This window comes from Heloderma suspectum, chromosome 5, assembly GCF_057233095.1.
Source record: "Heloderma suspectum isolate Gila_16-S chromosome 5, 16-S_ref, whole genome shotgun sequence".
In the NCBI taxonomy this organism is placed as follows: Eukaryota; Metazoa; Chordata; class Lepidosauria; order Squamata; family Helodermatidae; genus Heloderma; species Heloderma suspectum.
Window position 1 is genome coordinate 24,282,548 of NC_139462.1, and position 17,644 is coordinate 24,300,191.

At 46.4% G+C, this 17,644-nt stretch overlaps 1 protein-coding gene across 4 annotated transcripts in view; it reads left to right on the forward strand.

The window, feature by feature from the left end:
* LOC146343708 (E3 ISG15--protein ligase HERC5-like) overlaps positions 1–17,644 on the forward strand; it is a 60,408-nt gene that overhangs the window by 14,668 nt on the left and 28,096 nt on the right. For 2 of the 4 annotated variants that reach the window (XR_014791976.1, XM_084855608.1), the window contains exons 9-17: positions 4,332–4,435; positions 6,274–6,333; positions 6,588–6,693; positions 8,154–8,337; positions 10,524–10,696; positions 11,855–11,962; positions 13,198–13,236; positions 16,467–16,571; positions 16,657–16,767. Coding sequence is in view for 3 of the 4 variants with exons in the window: in XM_084855608.1 (XP_084711734.1) it covers positions 4,332–4,435; positions 6,274–6,333; positions 6,588–6,693; positions 8,154–8,337; positions 10,524–10,696; positions 11,855–11,962; positions 13,198–13,236; positions 16,467–16,571; positions 16,657–16,767 (990 nt within the window). In the remaining variant the exon portion in view is untranslated. The remainder of the gene's footprint in view (positions 1–4,331; positions 4,436–6,273; positions 6,334–6,587; positions 6,694–8,153; positions 8,338–10,523; positions 10,697–11,854; positions 11,963–13,197; positions 13,237–16,466; positions 16,572–16,656; positions 16,768–17,644) is intronic. The other 2 variants (XM_084855609.1, XM_084855610.1) reach the window with 2 other exon arrangements.

Sequence of the window (17,644 nt, forward strand, 5' to 3'; positions counted from 1 at the left end):
AGAGCCCTCCTCCTCATATCATCCACCAAGGCCGTTTCTGTCCCGTGCCCAAGCCTGAAGCCCGACTGAAATGGATCTAGATAATCGGCTTCTTCCAAGTGTGCCTTCAACAGCATTGCCACCTCTCGCTCAATCACCTTGCCCCAAAATGGCAGATTTGAGACTGGGCGAAAGTTGTTCAGAACTTGGGGATCCAAGAAAGGTTTTTTTAAAAGCAGTCTTATCACTGCCTCCTTGAGGGCTGATGGCATCAGTCCCTCCTCAAGGGAGGCGTTCACCACCGCCCTGATCCCATCACCCAGCCTCTCCCTGCAGCTCATAATGAGCCAAGATGAGCAAGGATCAAGTAAGCAGGTAGTCGGCCTTACAGATGAAAGCACCTTGTCCACTTCATCAGAAGGAAGAAGCTGGAACCAATCCCACAAAACCGGTGTGCCACAGACCGCCTCCTGCTCACTAACTGTATCCACAGCGCACGGAATAATCCTAATCCGATCAATTTTATCTGCAAAGTGCCTTGCCAAGGCCTCACAGGAGGCCTTAGAATGCTCCAGTGGTTCCAGAGCAACTGGACCGACCAGGCTCCGGACCACTTGGAACAGCCTCCTGGGACAGCACTCTGCAGACGCGATAGAGGCAGCATAATATTCCTTTTTTGCTGCCTTCACCACCACATGATAGGCTGAAGATACAGCTCTAGCCCGTGTCTGATCATCTTTGGAGCGAGACTTCCGCCACTGGCGCTCTAGCCATCTCACTTCCTGTTTCAGAGCTCGTAACTGTGGATTGAACCATGGTGCAGTCCAAGCCCTGTTCAGGGGGAGAGGGTGTTTTGGAGCCACCCGATCTAATGCCCCAGTGATTGCGGCATTCCACCCACCCACCAGGGTCTCGACCGAGTGGCCGTTGGTGTGCTCCAGAGAATCCCCAAGCGCATTCAGGAATCCATTCGGATCCATAAGACGCCTGGGGCGGACCATTTTAATGGGTCCACCCCTGCAGAGGGGTTGTGGAACCGAGAAGTCCAACGTCACCAGATAGTGATCTGACCATGACAAGGGGGTGGTGGATATACCCCCAACTTCCAGATTACTCCCCGCTTCTCCAGAAACAAACATAAGGTCTAGCGCATGACCGGCTTACATGGGTGGGCCCAGGTGGAATATGGTGCAGCTCCCAGGAAGCCATGGTCTCCATGAAGTCCCGAGGTGCGCCTGTCAGGACGGCACCCGAATGTACGTTGAAGTCCCCCAACACCAATAAGTTAGGGGACTGCACATGCCCATCAGAGACCACCTCAAGCACCTCGGCCAGGAAGTCAGTCATGCAGTGGGGTGGACGGTACACGAGCAGAATCCCCAGACTGCCCTTCGGGCCCAACCTCCAGTACATGCACTCAGCAACCTTGGTCTCCTGGAGAGGGGGTCTGGTGAAGACCAAGGACTCTCTGTAGATAACAGCCACTCCCCCTCCCCGATCCCCAGCCCTCGGCTGCTGTGCACACGAAAATCCGGCTGGGCACATGGCCACAAGAGTTGGAGCAGTGGCCTCGGCCAGCCAGGTCTCTGTAATACACGCCAGGTCTGCATCCTGATCCAGGATCATGTCATGGACAAGGGAGGTTTTCTGGGTAACAGACCTGGCATTGCAGAGCAGCAAACGAAGGCCAGAAGATGGAGTCACGCCTCCCCCAGCCATCCTTTGGCTCTGGACAGGCCCGGAGCAGGGGACAGATACTACGCATCTCTCCCTTGTTCCCCTTACTTGGCATGGCCTGTCCTAGTGCTCCGCCAGTGCCTGCCGCCCAGCCTCGGTATGTTCTGGCCCCCAACACTCCCCCCACTGCCTCCATCAGGTGGACACATGCCCCCTTGCTCCCGCCCATCAGGCAGGCTACCCACCCCTAAAATACAACAGGCTACCCCCCCCCCCCAATTTAAAACAATTTAAAAATCCCCTTTAAAAATACTGCTAGGCAGGAGTCTGAGGCGGTGGCAGCAGGCACGACAGCAGGAGGCACGCCTCTTCCCTGGTGGTGGTGGTGGTGGTGGTGGTGGTGGTGGTGGTGGTGGTGGTGGTGGCGGCGGCGGCGGCGGCGGCTTCTCCTGCAGGCCCTGGCTCTCCCAGGCCACCTCAGCCAGCCAGCTTATGTAGCCCCTCCAGGGAGGGGCAGGTGGAATAGTCAGCACAGCTGGCTCAGTACCTGGGGGCCTGGTCCTGCAGGGACTGGCAGTCCACCAGGCAGAAGTCCACGGGGAAGGACTGGTGTTGGTGATGGCGGCAGCAGCAGGTCCAGCAGCAGCAGGCAAGCCTCTTCCCTCGTGATGGTGATGGCGACAGCGGCGGCGGCGGCTTCTCCTGCAGGCCCTGGTTGTGGTTTCTTGTGTGTAGTTATTACAAAAAGCCAAAGCTTCCTTTGATTGCTTCCAAACTTGATACCGTTGCTACCTCCAGTAATAGAAGCAATGTGCCTATGCACACCAGTGGCTGGGGAACATGGGCGGGAGGGTGCTGTTGCACTCATGTCCTGCTTGTGGTTTCTTGGTCGACAGCTGGCTGGCCACTGTGTGAACAGAATGCTGGACTGGATGGACCCTTGGTCTGATCCAGCAGGGCTCTTCTTACGTTCTTAAACTTGGCCTTGCCATGGGAGGAATGGAACATATATCCAAGTCCCTGGGCCCGTGGAGAACACTCCTTTGCCATTTGTTAGCAGCTAGACATTGCTGTCTTGCTCCCAGTGCTGCCTCCAGGTTTTTGAGGGCCCTTGGGCACCCTCAAATATCCTCCCTGCCTCAGCGAGTCTCCCTTCTCACTGCCATTGTCACTAGCTGCTCTGGCTGCTCATCCTCTTTCTCCTCATTGCTCACTCTCTGTCTGTCTGTCAAGCAGGCAACTGGGCCAGAGTGAGAGGCAGGTAAACGAGCAGTGAAGGGGAGGAGCAACTCCAAGAGGCTCTTGTAAGTGGGCCCGTGCTGGAGTATGGGCCCTCAGCAGGTGCCCAACCATGCCTATCCTTAATGCTGGCTCTGCTGCCCCTGTGCAACCCAGGGGTGCATCCAGGGTTCTGAAATGAAGGTCTTGCTGGCTATCCAATTAGCAAATTGGTGTCTCAACCATATTTGGTCCTTCATGTGATGCTCCCTGTTAAAGGAATAGTACCGTGATATTCAGTTCATACACAATGGTTCTCCATCCTGGTTTTTTAAAAGACTAAAGTAGTCTTCTGTATTGAAGTTGGACAGAAGAGGAATGTCCAGCCTCCGAATAAAACTCATCAGAAATTGATAGATCTATGGTGACGTTGTGTTGCTTGTCACTGTTCACATAACATCTAAGGCCCTCCTTCAGGTGCCTCCTCCGAGGGAGGCTTGGAGGGTGGCAACAAGGGAGAGGGCCTTCTCAGTGGTGGCCCCCCAATTCTGGAATGATCTCCCTGACGAGGCCCGCCTGGCACCAACATTGTTATCTTTTCAGTGCCAGCTTAAAACTGCCCTCTTCTCTCAGGTATTTGGCAGTATATAATGAGTTTAATCAAGTCCCAGATTGCCTTTTGATTGATTGTTTATAAATTGTTTTTAGATGCTGTTGTCACTCCGTGTGCTGTCTGTTTATATGTTTTTTTTGTAAATGGTTTTACACTGTGTATAATTTATTTTAAAAGGTTTTTAATCTTTGTGAACCACCCAGAGAGCTTTGGCTATGGGGTGGTATAGAAATGTAAATAATGATGATGAAAATGATAATAATGATAATAACAGGCAACATCCAAGACATGTCTATGATGATCATCCAGATACATTCTGTGTAGCAATATTGATGGACACAGTGTCTGAGGGAGACTTCCCCAACCTGGTGCCCTCTAGATGTTTTGGGCTACAGCTCCCAACATCGTTGACCACTGACCACGCTGGCTGGGGTTGATGGGAGTTGAAGTCCAACGTGCCTAGAGGACACCAGGTTGGAGAAGGCTAGTCTGCGAGAAGAAGCACATTTCCCCAGCTACCATGTACACTCAGGCCTGGGCAAATGCGGTCTACCTCCAGCAGGAGTGCAATTTGAGTGAAGACAACTGGGCATTTATTGTACTCAAAATCAGTTTCCTATTTCCCACAGACCACCTTATCTTCCCGCAGTGTGTTTCGGAAGCCAATTTCTTTATGGGCTCCTAATGCCATAATCTCTACATTGTCCTGGTGGCATCGCTGACATGCAAGGTGACACATTCGCTCACAGATTCTCCTGGGACCCTGGTTCAATCGCAGACCACCAGAGAACATGTTTTATTAAGCCTTTGAAATCATGTTCGTGTTTTTCTTTGTTTTGTACAGAATTCATATGCAAATTTAAACCGAATGCTTACCAGAGTGGAAGAAGAAAAGGTCAAAAAGTGGCTTTCTAATTTGGATACCAAATGTTGGAAGAACATACAGCAGTAAGTACTGCTACCACCCTGCTGGATTTCTGCAGCTGATGCCAACACAACAGTTTTAAGGGATCAGTTCAAAGTATGCTCCTGTGTTATTTGAACCTTTGTGGGATAGTCTGACAAACCCCAAACCAAAGACAATGATGTGATATCCAGTCTATGCATAACAGGATGGAGTGATTGCCCTTACAGCGAGTGGGATGTAGCCTGACAGGGACTCCTGGAAATCTGATGTTCTGAGGTTGAGGCCTAGCTGAGTGAACTACCACTTCTTTGTGTTCTCAGACCTGAGAGCACTCTCCTGGCACAGAAGGGAATGGGGCACGCTACATCACATCCTGCGATTGACAGGGACGAATGAGGCCTCTCAACTGGCCAAGTAGACCAGGCCTGGTATAACTTCTAGGTCTTCTGTCCTTGCCTGGTCAACAAAGCCTCCCTGAATCCTCAGCACAGCTGAATCCTCAGCAGTGGTGCAGCTAGGGCTGAACCTCAGGACCAACGTCCAGGGCCCCACAGCCCAGGTGACCCCCAGATAACTTCAGGAGGTTCAGGGGCCACCCCCCCCCAGATCCTTCTGTGGGACGCACAGCCTGCCACCCCAGTGTTTGCTGAAAATGGGGGCGGGGGGGCAGGAATAGGAAATAAAATAAATAAAAACAAAATAGGGTTCATAGCTGCTGCAGAGTCCCAAGAGGATCAACATTAGCTTGCAAACAAGGTAATTTGATCCTTTTGGTGCGCCATAGCAGTTCCAGATGTCAGTTTGTTTGCAAAAAAGGGGGCTGTTAAAGGTTTTTTTGTGTCCCCACTAAACTTCAGGGGGTGGCAGGGGCCGAACTGGGAGGCTCCTGTGGTTGCCTACCCCTGTTTTAAAATTACCAACCCTTGCACCACTGATCTCCAGCTTCAGCCAGCTATCGCAGGGACCCTGAGCTGAAGAATAAGCACACCATGGGGGCTTCCAGACGAAGTTTTATTGCGCTGTTCCACTGCCTTATTTCACAGAATTTTACAAGGGGGTCCTTCCACTCACAACCCTCCTGTGTTTTCCCACCACTTCTTCCGACTTCTTTCTTACCACAGAAAATCCCTTAAGGAAAAAAAGACTGAATAGCTGCTCAATGGCTTTTGATCGATAGCACTGGAACCCCTCTGTCTGAAAGCACCCCGTGTCTGGATTTCGACATGTCTGTCCTTGATGGAGATTTGCTGGGTGAGGGGAGAATGGAGAAGACAGCCAAGCTGCTGTCTGTTCTCCCCAACCCCAGTATGATGCTTTATAGAAGGGTGGGACTACTCGCCTTGCAAAGTGTGTATGCACAGGGAAGCACTAAACCTGCTTAGTTAGCCTCAAAGCAGGAGCCCCTTGTCAGTTTCACCTCAGAACTAAACTATGTTCTACATTAAGTGCAGCTGATCCTCACCATTTTGTTTACTTTAGTGTAAGTGCACAGGGGGCCTGATCTGAATCAGGACCACCGTGCTCAGATAGAGGAAGTTTATATCTTCTCACCCAGCCACTCCCCCCTCCCCCCAATTTGCTTCACACACACACCCCCAGGGACTAACCCCCCCACAACAACCTGCATTTCTTTGCTTAGTCCCCAAGGTGGTGGTAGGGGAAGTGGCAGGGGGCGGGATGTTTAAACTTCCCCTGCTCACACATAGTGGTCCTGATCTAGATCAGGTCCGTGCACACTTACACTAAAGTAAACACAATGGTAAGGATCAGGAGAACTCGACAATTTTAGCATCGCACGCACTTAAACTCCCTGTTGCAAACCCAGATCAATTCTCAGTGCCGAGGCTGACAGACCACTTTGTTCCTTTCCAACAAACAGGGATGTGAAGCTGATCTTCTCATCAGCGGCTTGCATCAATGGAAGCTTTCTGGAAAAGAGGTAAATGGTGCTCCTTTGAGGACCAGTCTATTCTCTCAAGAGGTTTATAAACTGGGGAGAACATGCAGAGCAAGGCTGTTAGAGGGATGTGTGTAACGGTCAGCTCTGAAGCCCAGGCTAATCGTTGCAAAAGGGCTCCACTGACTTCTACATTCTTGTGGTCCTCACTGGGTTCTCTTCCCACCCAAATATAACCAAACGTGTTGACAATCAAAGGAAAGTGTTGTGATTTTGATCAGTCCTTTTCTTTCCAGCAGAGAGAAACATTTCAAAACATCTTGGACAGTTGCAGATGTGGATATGTCCGCTGTGTTTCTTTTCTGTGAGAAGATTGCTGCTAAGCCCAAAGTCTTCACAGCGGTAAGACACAACACTGAAATCTCACATGGCATTTTTGTCCTCAGGCCGTGGCTTCCAAACAAACCATTAAGAGCAGCCCCGCTCTTAAGGCTACAAGAAGCTTATAAGGAAGCCACTACAACCACAGTTCCCACTATCATGCGGGGATACAAGAGAGCATTGGGCTTGTTCTAGGCCAGGCCAGCAGTTCTGAAGGGGCAGGACCGACACCTTCAGGAAGTCAGCTGGAAAGGTAGACAGATCAAAAGAATGGAGGAGAACTAGAGGCAAGCGAATTGCGAAATAGCTACCGAGGAAGAAGCAGCCAAATTGGAGCCCCTGAAGTGCTTCAGTTGTTTCTCAGACAAAGCAGGTAAAGCTCAGGGTGTGAAGGCTGAATGGGAGCTGGCTGTTGAATGGGAGCCAGGGAGCTGGAGCCACTGAAATTCAGAGCCAGGGAACACATCAAGAATCAGAACAAGCCAGAGCCAGGAAATGTGCTGAGTCAGCACCCCAGGAAGAACAGAAGCTTTTATAACCCTTCCTGTTGAGGACAGCCAATGCCAGCTTGGGTGGATGGAGTCACTCCAGTACCTGGGAAAACTTTCTTGATTTGAGCCTTCCCCAAGCTCACCCGCTCCAGATGTGTTGGACTAAATCACCCATCATTCTGGAGAACACCAGGTTGGGGAAGCCTGCTTTATTGTCCTCTAGGGAGATGGTCTGGGAGTGGTAACTGTGATAGTCTGTTGCATAAAAGCACCAAAGATTCTTGTGACACCTTCACAGACTTACATATTTACCTTTTGTGGACTGCAGCTCCCTTCACCAGGTGCATGTAGTGCTGTTCTCCAATGGCAGGCGTCTGTATGTATACACACATTGGAATAGAGGAAATAATATAAACTGTGGGCCAAGTGGCCATGAAATGCAAACAGTACAGTCTGTGACAATTTTATGCATACTTAAGTTTAAATGTATGTTTAAACACAGTGACTGTCATTGGTGATCCAGCTTTGATGTGGCAATCAACACCTGTTTTGGAACAGGAAATCATTATCTTGATTCAAGCTTCAACGAGTAGAATCAAACTTTTTGATAAGTTATAATTCAGCAATTACATGGTGGAATTTCCCTTTGAGGTTCCTTTGTTGAAGCACGTGGCAATTTCCAAGTCAGCAGCAGAGGCTCCTGGGGGATTGAAATGTTCTCCCACTGGTTGGGGAATGTTGCCATTTTATATGTCCCATTTCTGGTGGGAGATGTTGCCACCTTTAGTACGTTGAGCTGCAGGTGCCTGGCAGGTGTGGTCCCTGTTAGCTCCTGCTGAAGAAAAAGGGAGTACAGTTTCCCTCGTTTTAGTGAACCGACCCTGCTGCTATAAAGTAAGCATTTCATTGCTGTCTTCTTCTTCTTCTTCTCCTCCTCCTCCTCCTCCTCCTCCTCCTCCTCCTCCTCCTCCTCCTCCTCTCTGGTTCAAGGTGATAAACGCCCTTAAGAAGCTCCTGCAGTCTCTCCCATCCTCCCCCGCCGCTCCTGAAGCACTCAGAGTCTTCCTCATTGTGCCCATCTTCTTACGGAGGCAGGATATGAAGTCGGATCATCTCCTTAGCCAACTAGCACAAGCCATCTGCCATCTCCCACAGAGAGACAAGCAAATTCTTGGTAAGGCGGATTCAATAGGATGGGGATGATTGGGTCACTGCAGTGAAATAATTCCCCCCCCCCCCGCAACAGATATACATGCCAAAAGGGCTTGCAAGCAGTCTTTTGAATCCTTATTTTATTTGCATCCCACCTCCATCCCAAAGTCTCTGAGTATCAAACACACAATTTAAAATGTTATTTTTAACGTTTTGAAGGGAGAACAAACACCTCCAGATAAATTGAATTTTCTAAGATACTCTGTGAACACCCATGGCAGTAATTCTGAGATGTTTGCTTGGAGAGCAGAGGTACAAGTTCCCAGCAGCCCTTGTTCCTCTGGCCAGTGACTGGGGTCGGACTGCTCCACTGCTTCTGCAGCCGTGGGGCACCTGACCATTGCAGCAGCGTTTCCTTGGGAGAGGGAGGCAGGGAATATAGAGTTCATTGGTAAATTATCCTCAGATCAATTCTGCAGTCAAATGTATCAAACACTGCAGTTAGAATATCAGTGCAATCCTGTCCATAAATTACACTGAGCACTGGGCAGGGATAAGAATACTTTAAAATTCCTATATGCCAGCACAAATAGCCCAGTGTAGAGAGTTTACACCAACAGAACCCTTATGCTGGTGGGACAACAATGGCACAAGGGAAGAAAGGGATTACTTACAGAGAATTTCCAGCACTGTCACATCAGTCCATATTCCAGAGTTCATTGGGGAAAGCCAAGAACAGTTTAAAACTAGGTTTAAGTTTGTGGTGTAGAGTTCCTTTACCATACACCAACTGAGACAGCCATCCTATGATCCCTGGGCGAGCATCCCCGGGAACATAGAATGGCTCAGAAAACCCCTTCTGAGATCAGGGACAGTGCTCCAACCTTGGAAGGGGGAGTTGGAGATCTTCCCCCTGCCCCCTTGCAGCTGACATGGAGAGAACCTCGCCTGCTGTCTCTCTGAGGTCAGAAAATTGACCTTGGGGAAGGGGAAAAAGGGGGCGTTCTGGTGGCAGGAAGGGGAAGAGACCAGAGAGGCCAGGATATCATTTATCCTGAGGCTCCTCCACTCCCTCTCCGAAGTGCCCTTGCTAGGCAGACTGAAAAGCCCATCTAGTGAAAAACTCAAAGATTAGAGGGCGGGAAGGCAAAGGTCACCTCCACCCCTCCTCCTGCCCTGCCAGCTTGTGCCCACCAGGGCATAGAAATCTCAGAAGCCTCCAAGTTCAGGGACTTCCAAGCAGCAAGGGTGCAGTCCATAGGATTGTGCCCAGAATGTTTTGTTTTCTTTGCAATCGTGAGGTTGCAAATATGTTTTAACAACAACAACCACTACATTAGATGACATATTCCATTAGATGGCATATTCTCATGATACATGATGGATCACAGGACAGAAGTTTGTAATTCTGCACTTTTGGACCAACATACGAGCCAAAACTTTGTTAAGCTTCAAAACTTGCACTTTTCCTAATTTTGCAACGGAATTCTCCAGTCAAAACATGTATACAAAAATGAAAGTAGCATTCACAAATGCAATTAGGAAAATTGCTTGCAAAAAATCTGTTTATTAGGCAAAACCATGTACAAAAATAATGTAGTAGGAGAAATGTACACCAAAATATGTACCAATTTTCATGTAAATGTTTTTCTTAAAACTTTGAGCCAATCCAAACTTAAGTAGTGTGTGCAAGCATTCAGAGAAAAGAATTACTGTTCATTTTAGAACAAGAGACTGAACGGCTTTATACATCTCCTGAAGAAGGAAGTAGACATTTTTAAAATGCGTAGAGCACAGTATTTTTTTCTTTTTTGAGCACCAGAGCCTGCCTCCCCCTTCTTTGTCCATATTCAGCCTCAAAAGAACCCTGTGAGGGACCTGACTAGGAACTGAAGCTGAAAATGTAATTTCACCAAGTAGTCACTTTCAGGGGCCGAGCTGGTGATGCAAAGCCAGGACACACCCCTCTGGGCTACCGTAGGCCATCTCTGCTAAGGATGGCTTTGGGTTTGGAGAATTTCAATAGATGCAGTTTTCAGGTCACTAATGCCATGTCTAAAGATGCATTGTTGAGAGCCTGTGATTATAACCTTCTCTGTGATTAATTTCATTGCAAACCACAGTGACACAAAAGGAGATACACGTCCACCATGAGTATTTTGCAGTCTTTGTAAGACCACCATATATAACCATCTGCTCTCCTTATAGAGTATCTGTGGTATAATCTAGAGGTCACCTTCTTCAAAGATCTAGTCGGCATGTATCAAAGGCTTGCCAGTGTGAAGTTAGCTTCTGCAATTAAATATCTGAGATGTTTAGAGGAGCTAAACCAGGAAGATGACTTCACTTACCCTCTTCAAGTCCTGCAGATGCTTTATGAGGTAGGGAGAAACCTTTGAACTGAGGGATTGTATGACAGAGATACAATACTGCCTAAATGTAGGATTGATGGGATATTTGCTAGGCACCTCCTCTATAGTTGCTTTCCCTTCCTAGTGGTGGCTGAAGAGGTGGCTGGGAACCACATCCTGAAGCTCTTTAACAGGTGGGCAACCTGCAAACCTAGGCTTGCAGCCCTTAGCCTAATTTCAGAAGCCCTCTGCTAGCAATCAGTTAAGACCTCGGCAGGAGAGATCTGTCAGAGAGAGAGAGAAGGGGGCAGCAGAAAGAGAGAGAAAGGGGTGTAGCCCTGTCCACTTTTGCCTATGGCCCTGTGTAATGCTGGCTTCTGACTCTCAGTAGATGACCCCTGAGGGAACGTGGCCCTCGACAGGTAAAAGGCTCCCCATCCCTGCTCCGTAGCATCCCTGTCAGCCCTGACTGGCCTCAGCAGAGTGGCCAGTCAGGATGGGAACAAAGTATTGCACCTTTGCCACTGATAGACATAGCCAAACCATGGCACATATGGGCTGGTCTACTTATTAGAAGAGCAAAAAAGATACTGCTTAAAATGGCGACCGTGATTTCAGAAGGAGTTCTCCATATGAATCGCTCCCATTGTATGTAGAGACTCCATGACTCCACCAGCTGCCGCCCGGCGTTCTTGGGGTGGGGTGGAAACACCATGCCATGGTGATGATCCACATATTGTGTCTTTCTACATAAGAAACTATTGATATGACTTATAATTTTTGATATCAAGACTTACTGGGATATTTTGCCAGTTCTTTCTGCATTTTGCTCTGTTTACGTGAAAAGCTCCCACTGCTTCAATTATTGTAGCATTCTTATCAAACAAAAGTACACCATTTTAAAGAAGTTAGACCAAAAATAATTCACTGCAAGGCTAGACCCCAGAACTGTTGTCCTAGTTTGCCAATTGCTAACTTGTTGGGCCACAGTACTAGGCAATCTACAAGGTATGGCAGCAGATCTCACATTTTTCTATTTGGGGTCTGCTTCTTTTTGTAGGTAATATTGGTTGGACTTGGAGCAAAGTTTTCATATTGCTGCTGAATTATAATGTATTACTTTTGTATTTGGAATGGGGCCCCCAAGCCCAATTAAATGTTGTTTTAATCCCTTGTTTATAAATGCAGGTAAATTGCAGAACTGGCTTCAGAATCCAGGGAAGCAACTTTTATATCCGTGAATTGAAAAAAATGCTGAGTCCTCCAAATACGAATCACATACTAAATGAAGAACAAGTAAGTAGTACAACATTCCAGTGGGTGACGATCCTGGGTTGTTCTTGCCAACTTGAGCTTCATTTTTCCAACACAGTTCTTCAAATAAGAGTGTACTATCCAATGTTAATCCTACATGGAGTAGACTCATTGAAATGAAAGGGACTTAAGTTTGTTGTGACTAATTTAAGCCTCATTCATTTCAATGGCTCTACTCTATGAAGAAGTAACATTGGGTACTACCAAGAAGATATAGCAACATCTTGCTGGACAAATCAAAGTTTCTTCAAATCTGTCATCTACATCGCTTGGCACAAATGACCCAAAACACAGCTGGAATAATTATTCTCAGTAAGGTGTAACTGTAGCGGAGATCCTGCTTCTCATTATGCACGTCCATATTTTGAGTATTTGTCTATGGAAATAAGTCTTGGAAACTTTATTTGTGGCATTGAAATTAACTGGGTCAGGACTTCCTGTCCAACTGAACTTTGAAACAGTGATGGATCTTTCAATGGGAAGGAATATAGGTTAGACTTCCAGGGAAATTTTGGGCCTGTAGGTGGAATATCAATTTACAAGGCAAACACGGGGGTCCCAACCCATGTTTGTCTAGTAACACTAAGGCAAGGGTGGTCATCTGAAGGAGAGAACTGGCAGGCAAGAACGAGTGATTACACTTTTTCCTTGCTCACCAGTTCTCCCATGTATATACCCCATTTTTTCTCCAGCCAGGCTCTGAGACATGAAATAGGTCCAGCCGGGAGAAAAACAAATGGGAATGGGTAGTATTTGAAAGGAAGAATTGATAGGCACAGAAAGAGTTAAGCACTGTCTCCTCCAGTCTGCCAGTTCTCCCTACCCCACTCACCTCAGCCAATGGTTAATTTAGGAACCTGCAGTTGCCAAAATAAAATGTAGTATCACTCTCAGATTCAGATTTATTCTATTGTACGCCAGACATGTTGGAGAAACATTTCAAAATACCATTTTGACATCTCAGACCCTTCACCCCAAAAGGAAAAGTAAATATTAAATTTTTTATATGGGTTGTGCTTGTGGTAGTGACATCTCTGGAACCAGTTGGCTGTGGTGCTGTAATGGCATGGAATCCTTATAAACATTCCAGCCGCTCAGGAACAAAGCTATTAGAATCTTGGTCATCAGTCCAGCAAGGCATTTTTAAGGCACTTGATCATAAAATGTGTTGTAAATTATTTTCTTTTTCACTTTTATTTTATCCAATTGGTGAGCAGATGCGGAGGAGACTGTATTTGAAGAAATGTGAGCTCAAGGTAAGGATTACGCACATTGAGTTTTATCATGCTTAGGTTTCTTCAGTGTCAAGTTAGATGGTTAGCTAAAGCTCTTCAATACCATCCTATACCAATATGTGCATATGTCCAGCAGGGAAGGTAGTGTTTTACTGGTATCTCCAGAAATTCTTCAGCCAGGAGCATAGAGCCATTCATACTTGTGAGAGTAAACTCCCTTAGCAGTTAAAGGGTTCTGCACATTGCTATTTCTGCACTTTGCTCCATCCTCGCTATACCAGAAGTGTACCACCTTTTCAGCCCCGAGGTTATGCATATCTGGGGTACACTGGGGAAGGGCAGGGGGCCACACATATGCATGCAGGCACGCACAAATGTAATTCTTCCCAATTTGGACATTTTCTCACCAAGCAGACAAAGCACAGGTCAGTTCTTTGCATGTCGACTCAGACGTCAGCCCCAGTGCAGCAGTTTTTAGGCATGCGAAACACAGCTCAGTTCTTTCCATGTTTATCCAGAGTAAGACCCAGTGCAACAGCTTTAAGGCATGCTACGCTGACTAGCAGCAGCTCTCCAAGGTTTCAGACAGGAGTCTGTCTCAGTCCTACTTTGAGATGCAGAGATTGAACCCAAGACCTTCTATGTGCAAAGGATGTGCCCTATCACTGAACTATGACTTGTGCCTCTTCTCCCTGGAGAATTATTCAGATCAAACCCTGGCTGGTGGTCTCCAGTCCTTGCTACATTGTTTACTTATATTAACCAGAATGGGAAAATTCCTCGGAGATGGGGAATAGGCATAGTTGTGCCCATTCATCAAAAAAGTTCCAAGGCAGACCTGAAGAATTTTAGGCCTATTAGGGCGCAATCCTATGCATGTTTAGACAGAGAAAAGGCCTACAACTCCCAGCACTCCCCAGCTGGCTGGGGAGTGCTGGGAGTTGTAGGCCTTTTCTCTGTCTAAACATGCATAGGATTGTGCCCTAAGTCTATTGAATATTGTGTCTAAATCATATTCAAAACATCTATTGGGTAAGTTGGAGTCCTGGGCTACTGAAAACTCCATTATTGCTGAAGAACAAGCAGGGTTTATGAAGGGTAAATCCACAATAGATCAATGTTTTGTCCTTCATCATTTGAGTCAAAAATATTAACAAAACAGCAGAAAATTGCTATTTGTTGCCAGATTTCAAGGGGGAAGTTTGGTTGCTCCTACAGTTGAGGTATTCTGGAAGAAGATTGTGCCACAATTTATTGTATGGTGCAGAGATCTGGGGCTACAGTAAGATCTCCCCTCTGGAAGTTGTGTAGAACTCCTTAAAATCTCCATTGTCTCTGCAGGCACACCTGCTCCTTTTTAAAGGGCTGAAACAGCGCCACTCTCATTAGAAACTGGTGTGCATGTCGCTCTAGCCCTGTACTGGCTGAAGCTGGTTAATATGAGTGATACCCATTTCCCCCAAAAATGTTTCCTAGAACAACAACAATCTTTGGCCCAAAGCTCCTGGGCAAATTCAATCAGTACGATTCTCCGTTCTTATGAGATTAATATGGGAGCCCTACCAAACTAGGCCTCCGAGTTGAAAAACTCGTTAAAGAAAAAATCCATCTTGATTCCAAATGGTGGGACCTATATCTAATTTCTGAAATGGCACAGTCCTCTTGGTACCCTATATAAAAAACATCTTTTGGGCTGGAGCAATATTTTATCAGTCTTATGCTGGCGCCACTCAGAAGAGCATTTGCAGCCCTAGGTTTTCAGTGTATGCCCTTGACCTGTTTAGAAGGAAATTTGATAACATTCCTGTGCACCAAAGGCTCTGCATCTATGAGTCAGGGGAAGTGGAGGACATTCAACATTATTTGTTATGATGCCCTTTATATACCTCGCTTAAACAAAAATCCCTTGAAAACATTATCTGCTCTTTAAATGACCTCCCCTTGATCAAATTTTATTCTGTTGGCTAATAATATATATTGCTGCTCTGGTTGCAGAATTTGCCCTGGCTGCAAGTAAGTTAAGAGCTAGGCACCAAAACCATAATGCAATCCAATGTGGAGCCCGTATAAATTTATTTGCATGTGTTGGCCTAGTATCTTGTTGTGGAGGTTTTGAGCAATGTCAACATGATCTTGCATTTTTATATTTTTTTTACTCTTGTATATCTGTTTACCATTTTTACCGTATTTTATCTTACTATTTTTATGGTATTCCATCTTAGCTTATTTTCCTATTTGTATTTTATTTTAAATATATCAAATTGCGATGGCTTATCACTTTTAGCGATAAAGAAATTACCTAAATATATTTTTAAAAAGTATACGCAAAAGGCAGCAGATAAAGGGTAGCATTCTTAAAGTTCCAGGGCATGGCCTGAAGGCACATGAGGCAGCCTCCTTGCTGAAGCTAAGCAGGTCTGGGTCTAGTCAGTGCTTGGAGGGGAGACCACCTGGAAACCACATGTAGCCACCTTGAGTTCCACAATGGAAGAAAGGTGGGATATAAATGTAATAAAATAAATAGTGGGAATTAAAAGTAATATTTAAAAAGCCCCCCCCACACACACACACACACACTCACGCCTGCTAAGATGAAAGTGTTATCAAACTTCTATAAAATTCTGATAGAACTAGACCCTGGGAGGATACAGCAGAAATAAGATTTAAACAAAAATAGATCTGATAAAGAATATCTTTGTGAAGTAGGCTCTTGTACTTCATTCTGTGTTCTTCAAAAATGCTTTCAGGTTGAAGGAAAAAATGATTCTTCCCTGATTGTATCATATGCTTGCTAAATTAAATCAGATCTACCAAGTGCTTAGTTGGAGATACAAAGTTGCATTATTAATATCTAGACGAGCAGGACCTGCATCAGAATGTTACAGTGTGGAATGCTTCAGATCAGTGTCCTGGCCAGCAAGCTATGCCTTCTTTCAGCATCCTCCATTCCATTTCATCAGCATTCCATAGCCACTGAGCATGCTCAGTCCTTACTGGTGCCCCCCCCCACATAAGGGCTTTCCCCCCACCCCAAAGTATTTTTTTACTTCTGCAAACCTCAGGGCTCCCCCAAGCCCCCCAATACCTCCCTCTTGTGTGTGGGTGGTGCTGTTTTGGCTACGTAAGGACAAATTTCGTGTTAGTATAGGATATGGTGGAAGCAGTATTCCCACATTCCCCATTGGCTTTTCAGTGCTGACTTTGAAAGGTATTTGTATCCTGTTCTAAATTAATTCTCTTTGTCATTTCAGTTGGCCATGGAGCTACTCGCCAAGTTCCCTTGCATCTTTGCGATGGAAGATAAGATTTCAGTGTTTCAAGCAGATTGCACAGAGCTGCAATTCTTACACTGCATGGTATGTACATCTAGAAAAGTTGTGCGAAACATGACAGCAAAACACACTGAAAAGATTTGTAACCCCAGCATGTGTGTCCTTATAGGCGAACCATGGTACGATCAGTAAGCTTCATGTAAGGAGACAACACCTGATTCAGGATACCTGGCAGTGTATAAGAAGTAAAAGTACAAACTGGTTTCAGCAATTCCTTAAAGTAAGAAACTGAATTTTATATCTCTAATCAAGCTGTGAAACATTCATTTGGGATCCAAGTGAAACTTTTGTTATTAGGCAATGTGTTCCCATGTCAGTTTTTCAAGCATTGTAACAGATGCTTGGCTGAGAGGCAGCAAAGCTGGTGGTTCATCACAATGGAGCCAGCTGTTGCTATCTCAGCGCTGCTTCAAGGAGCAGTTTTGACAAAATTACATCCACGTTCTGTTGGCGTTTCCTGCAGAGAACACAAAGGCCATGGTCCAACTAAATCTAGCGATGCTTAATCCTGTTGGAATTAGTATTAATAGAAGTAGTAGCCCCCATGCACGTGCCCCTATGCACCCGCCCAATGCAGCCCCTGATCGCCCAAAAAATTTGGAAAAAAGAAAATTCAGTAGCAGGTTGCTACACAGGCTTACTGAGGACTAATTCAGCTTGGAAACAAGCTAAATGTATCCTTAGTAAAACACTTATTTCCCCCTTTTTTGTCACTGCGGCAAGACTGGCCTTTTGGGGGCTCGGGGGGGGGGGGATTGGCTGCCCAAATTACCAAAATTGCCCCCCCTAGTAGTAACAGCATTTTTATACTGCCCATTAACAAGAAGTTCTCTTAAACTGCATCTAACTAAATGCCTGCTAATTTCAATGGCAATTAAATGTGACTAACTTTAGTTGGATTGGGGATTAAAGCATCAAGGGAAAAGCTGAGTCCAGGGACAAGCAACCTGGTGCCCTTGAAATGTAATTCCTGACCATTGGTCATGGTGGCTGGGGCTGATGGGAGTTGTAGTCAAGAACACTTAAAGGGCACTTGGTTGTCTGTCCCTGAATTACACACACACCAGGGAGCCTCAGCTGTGACATCCCAACGTGTA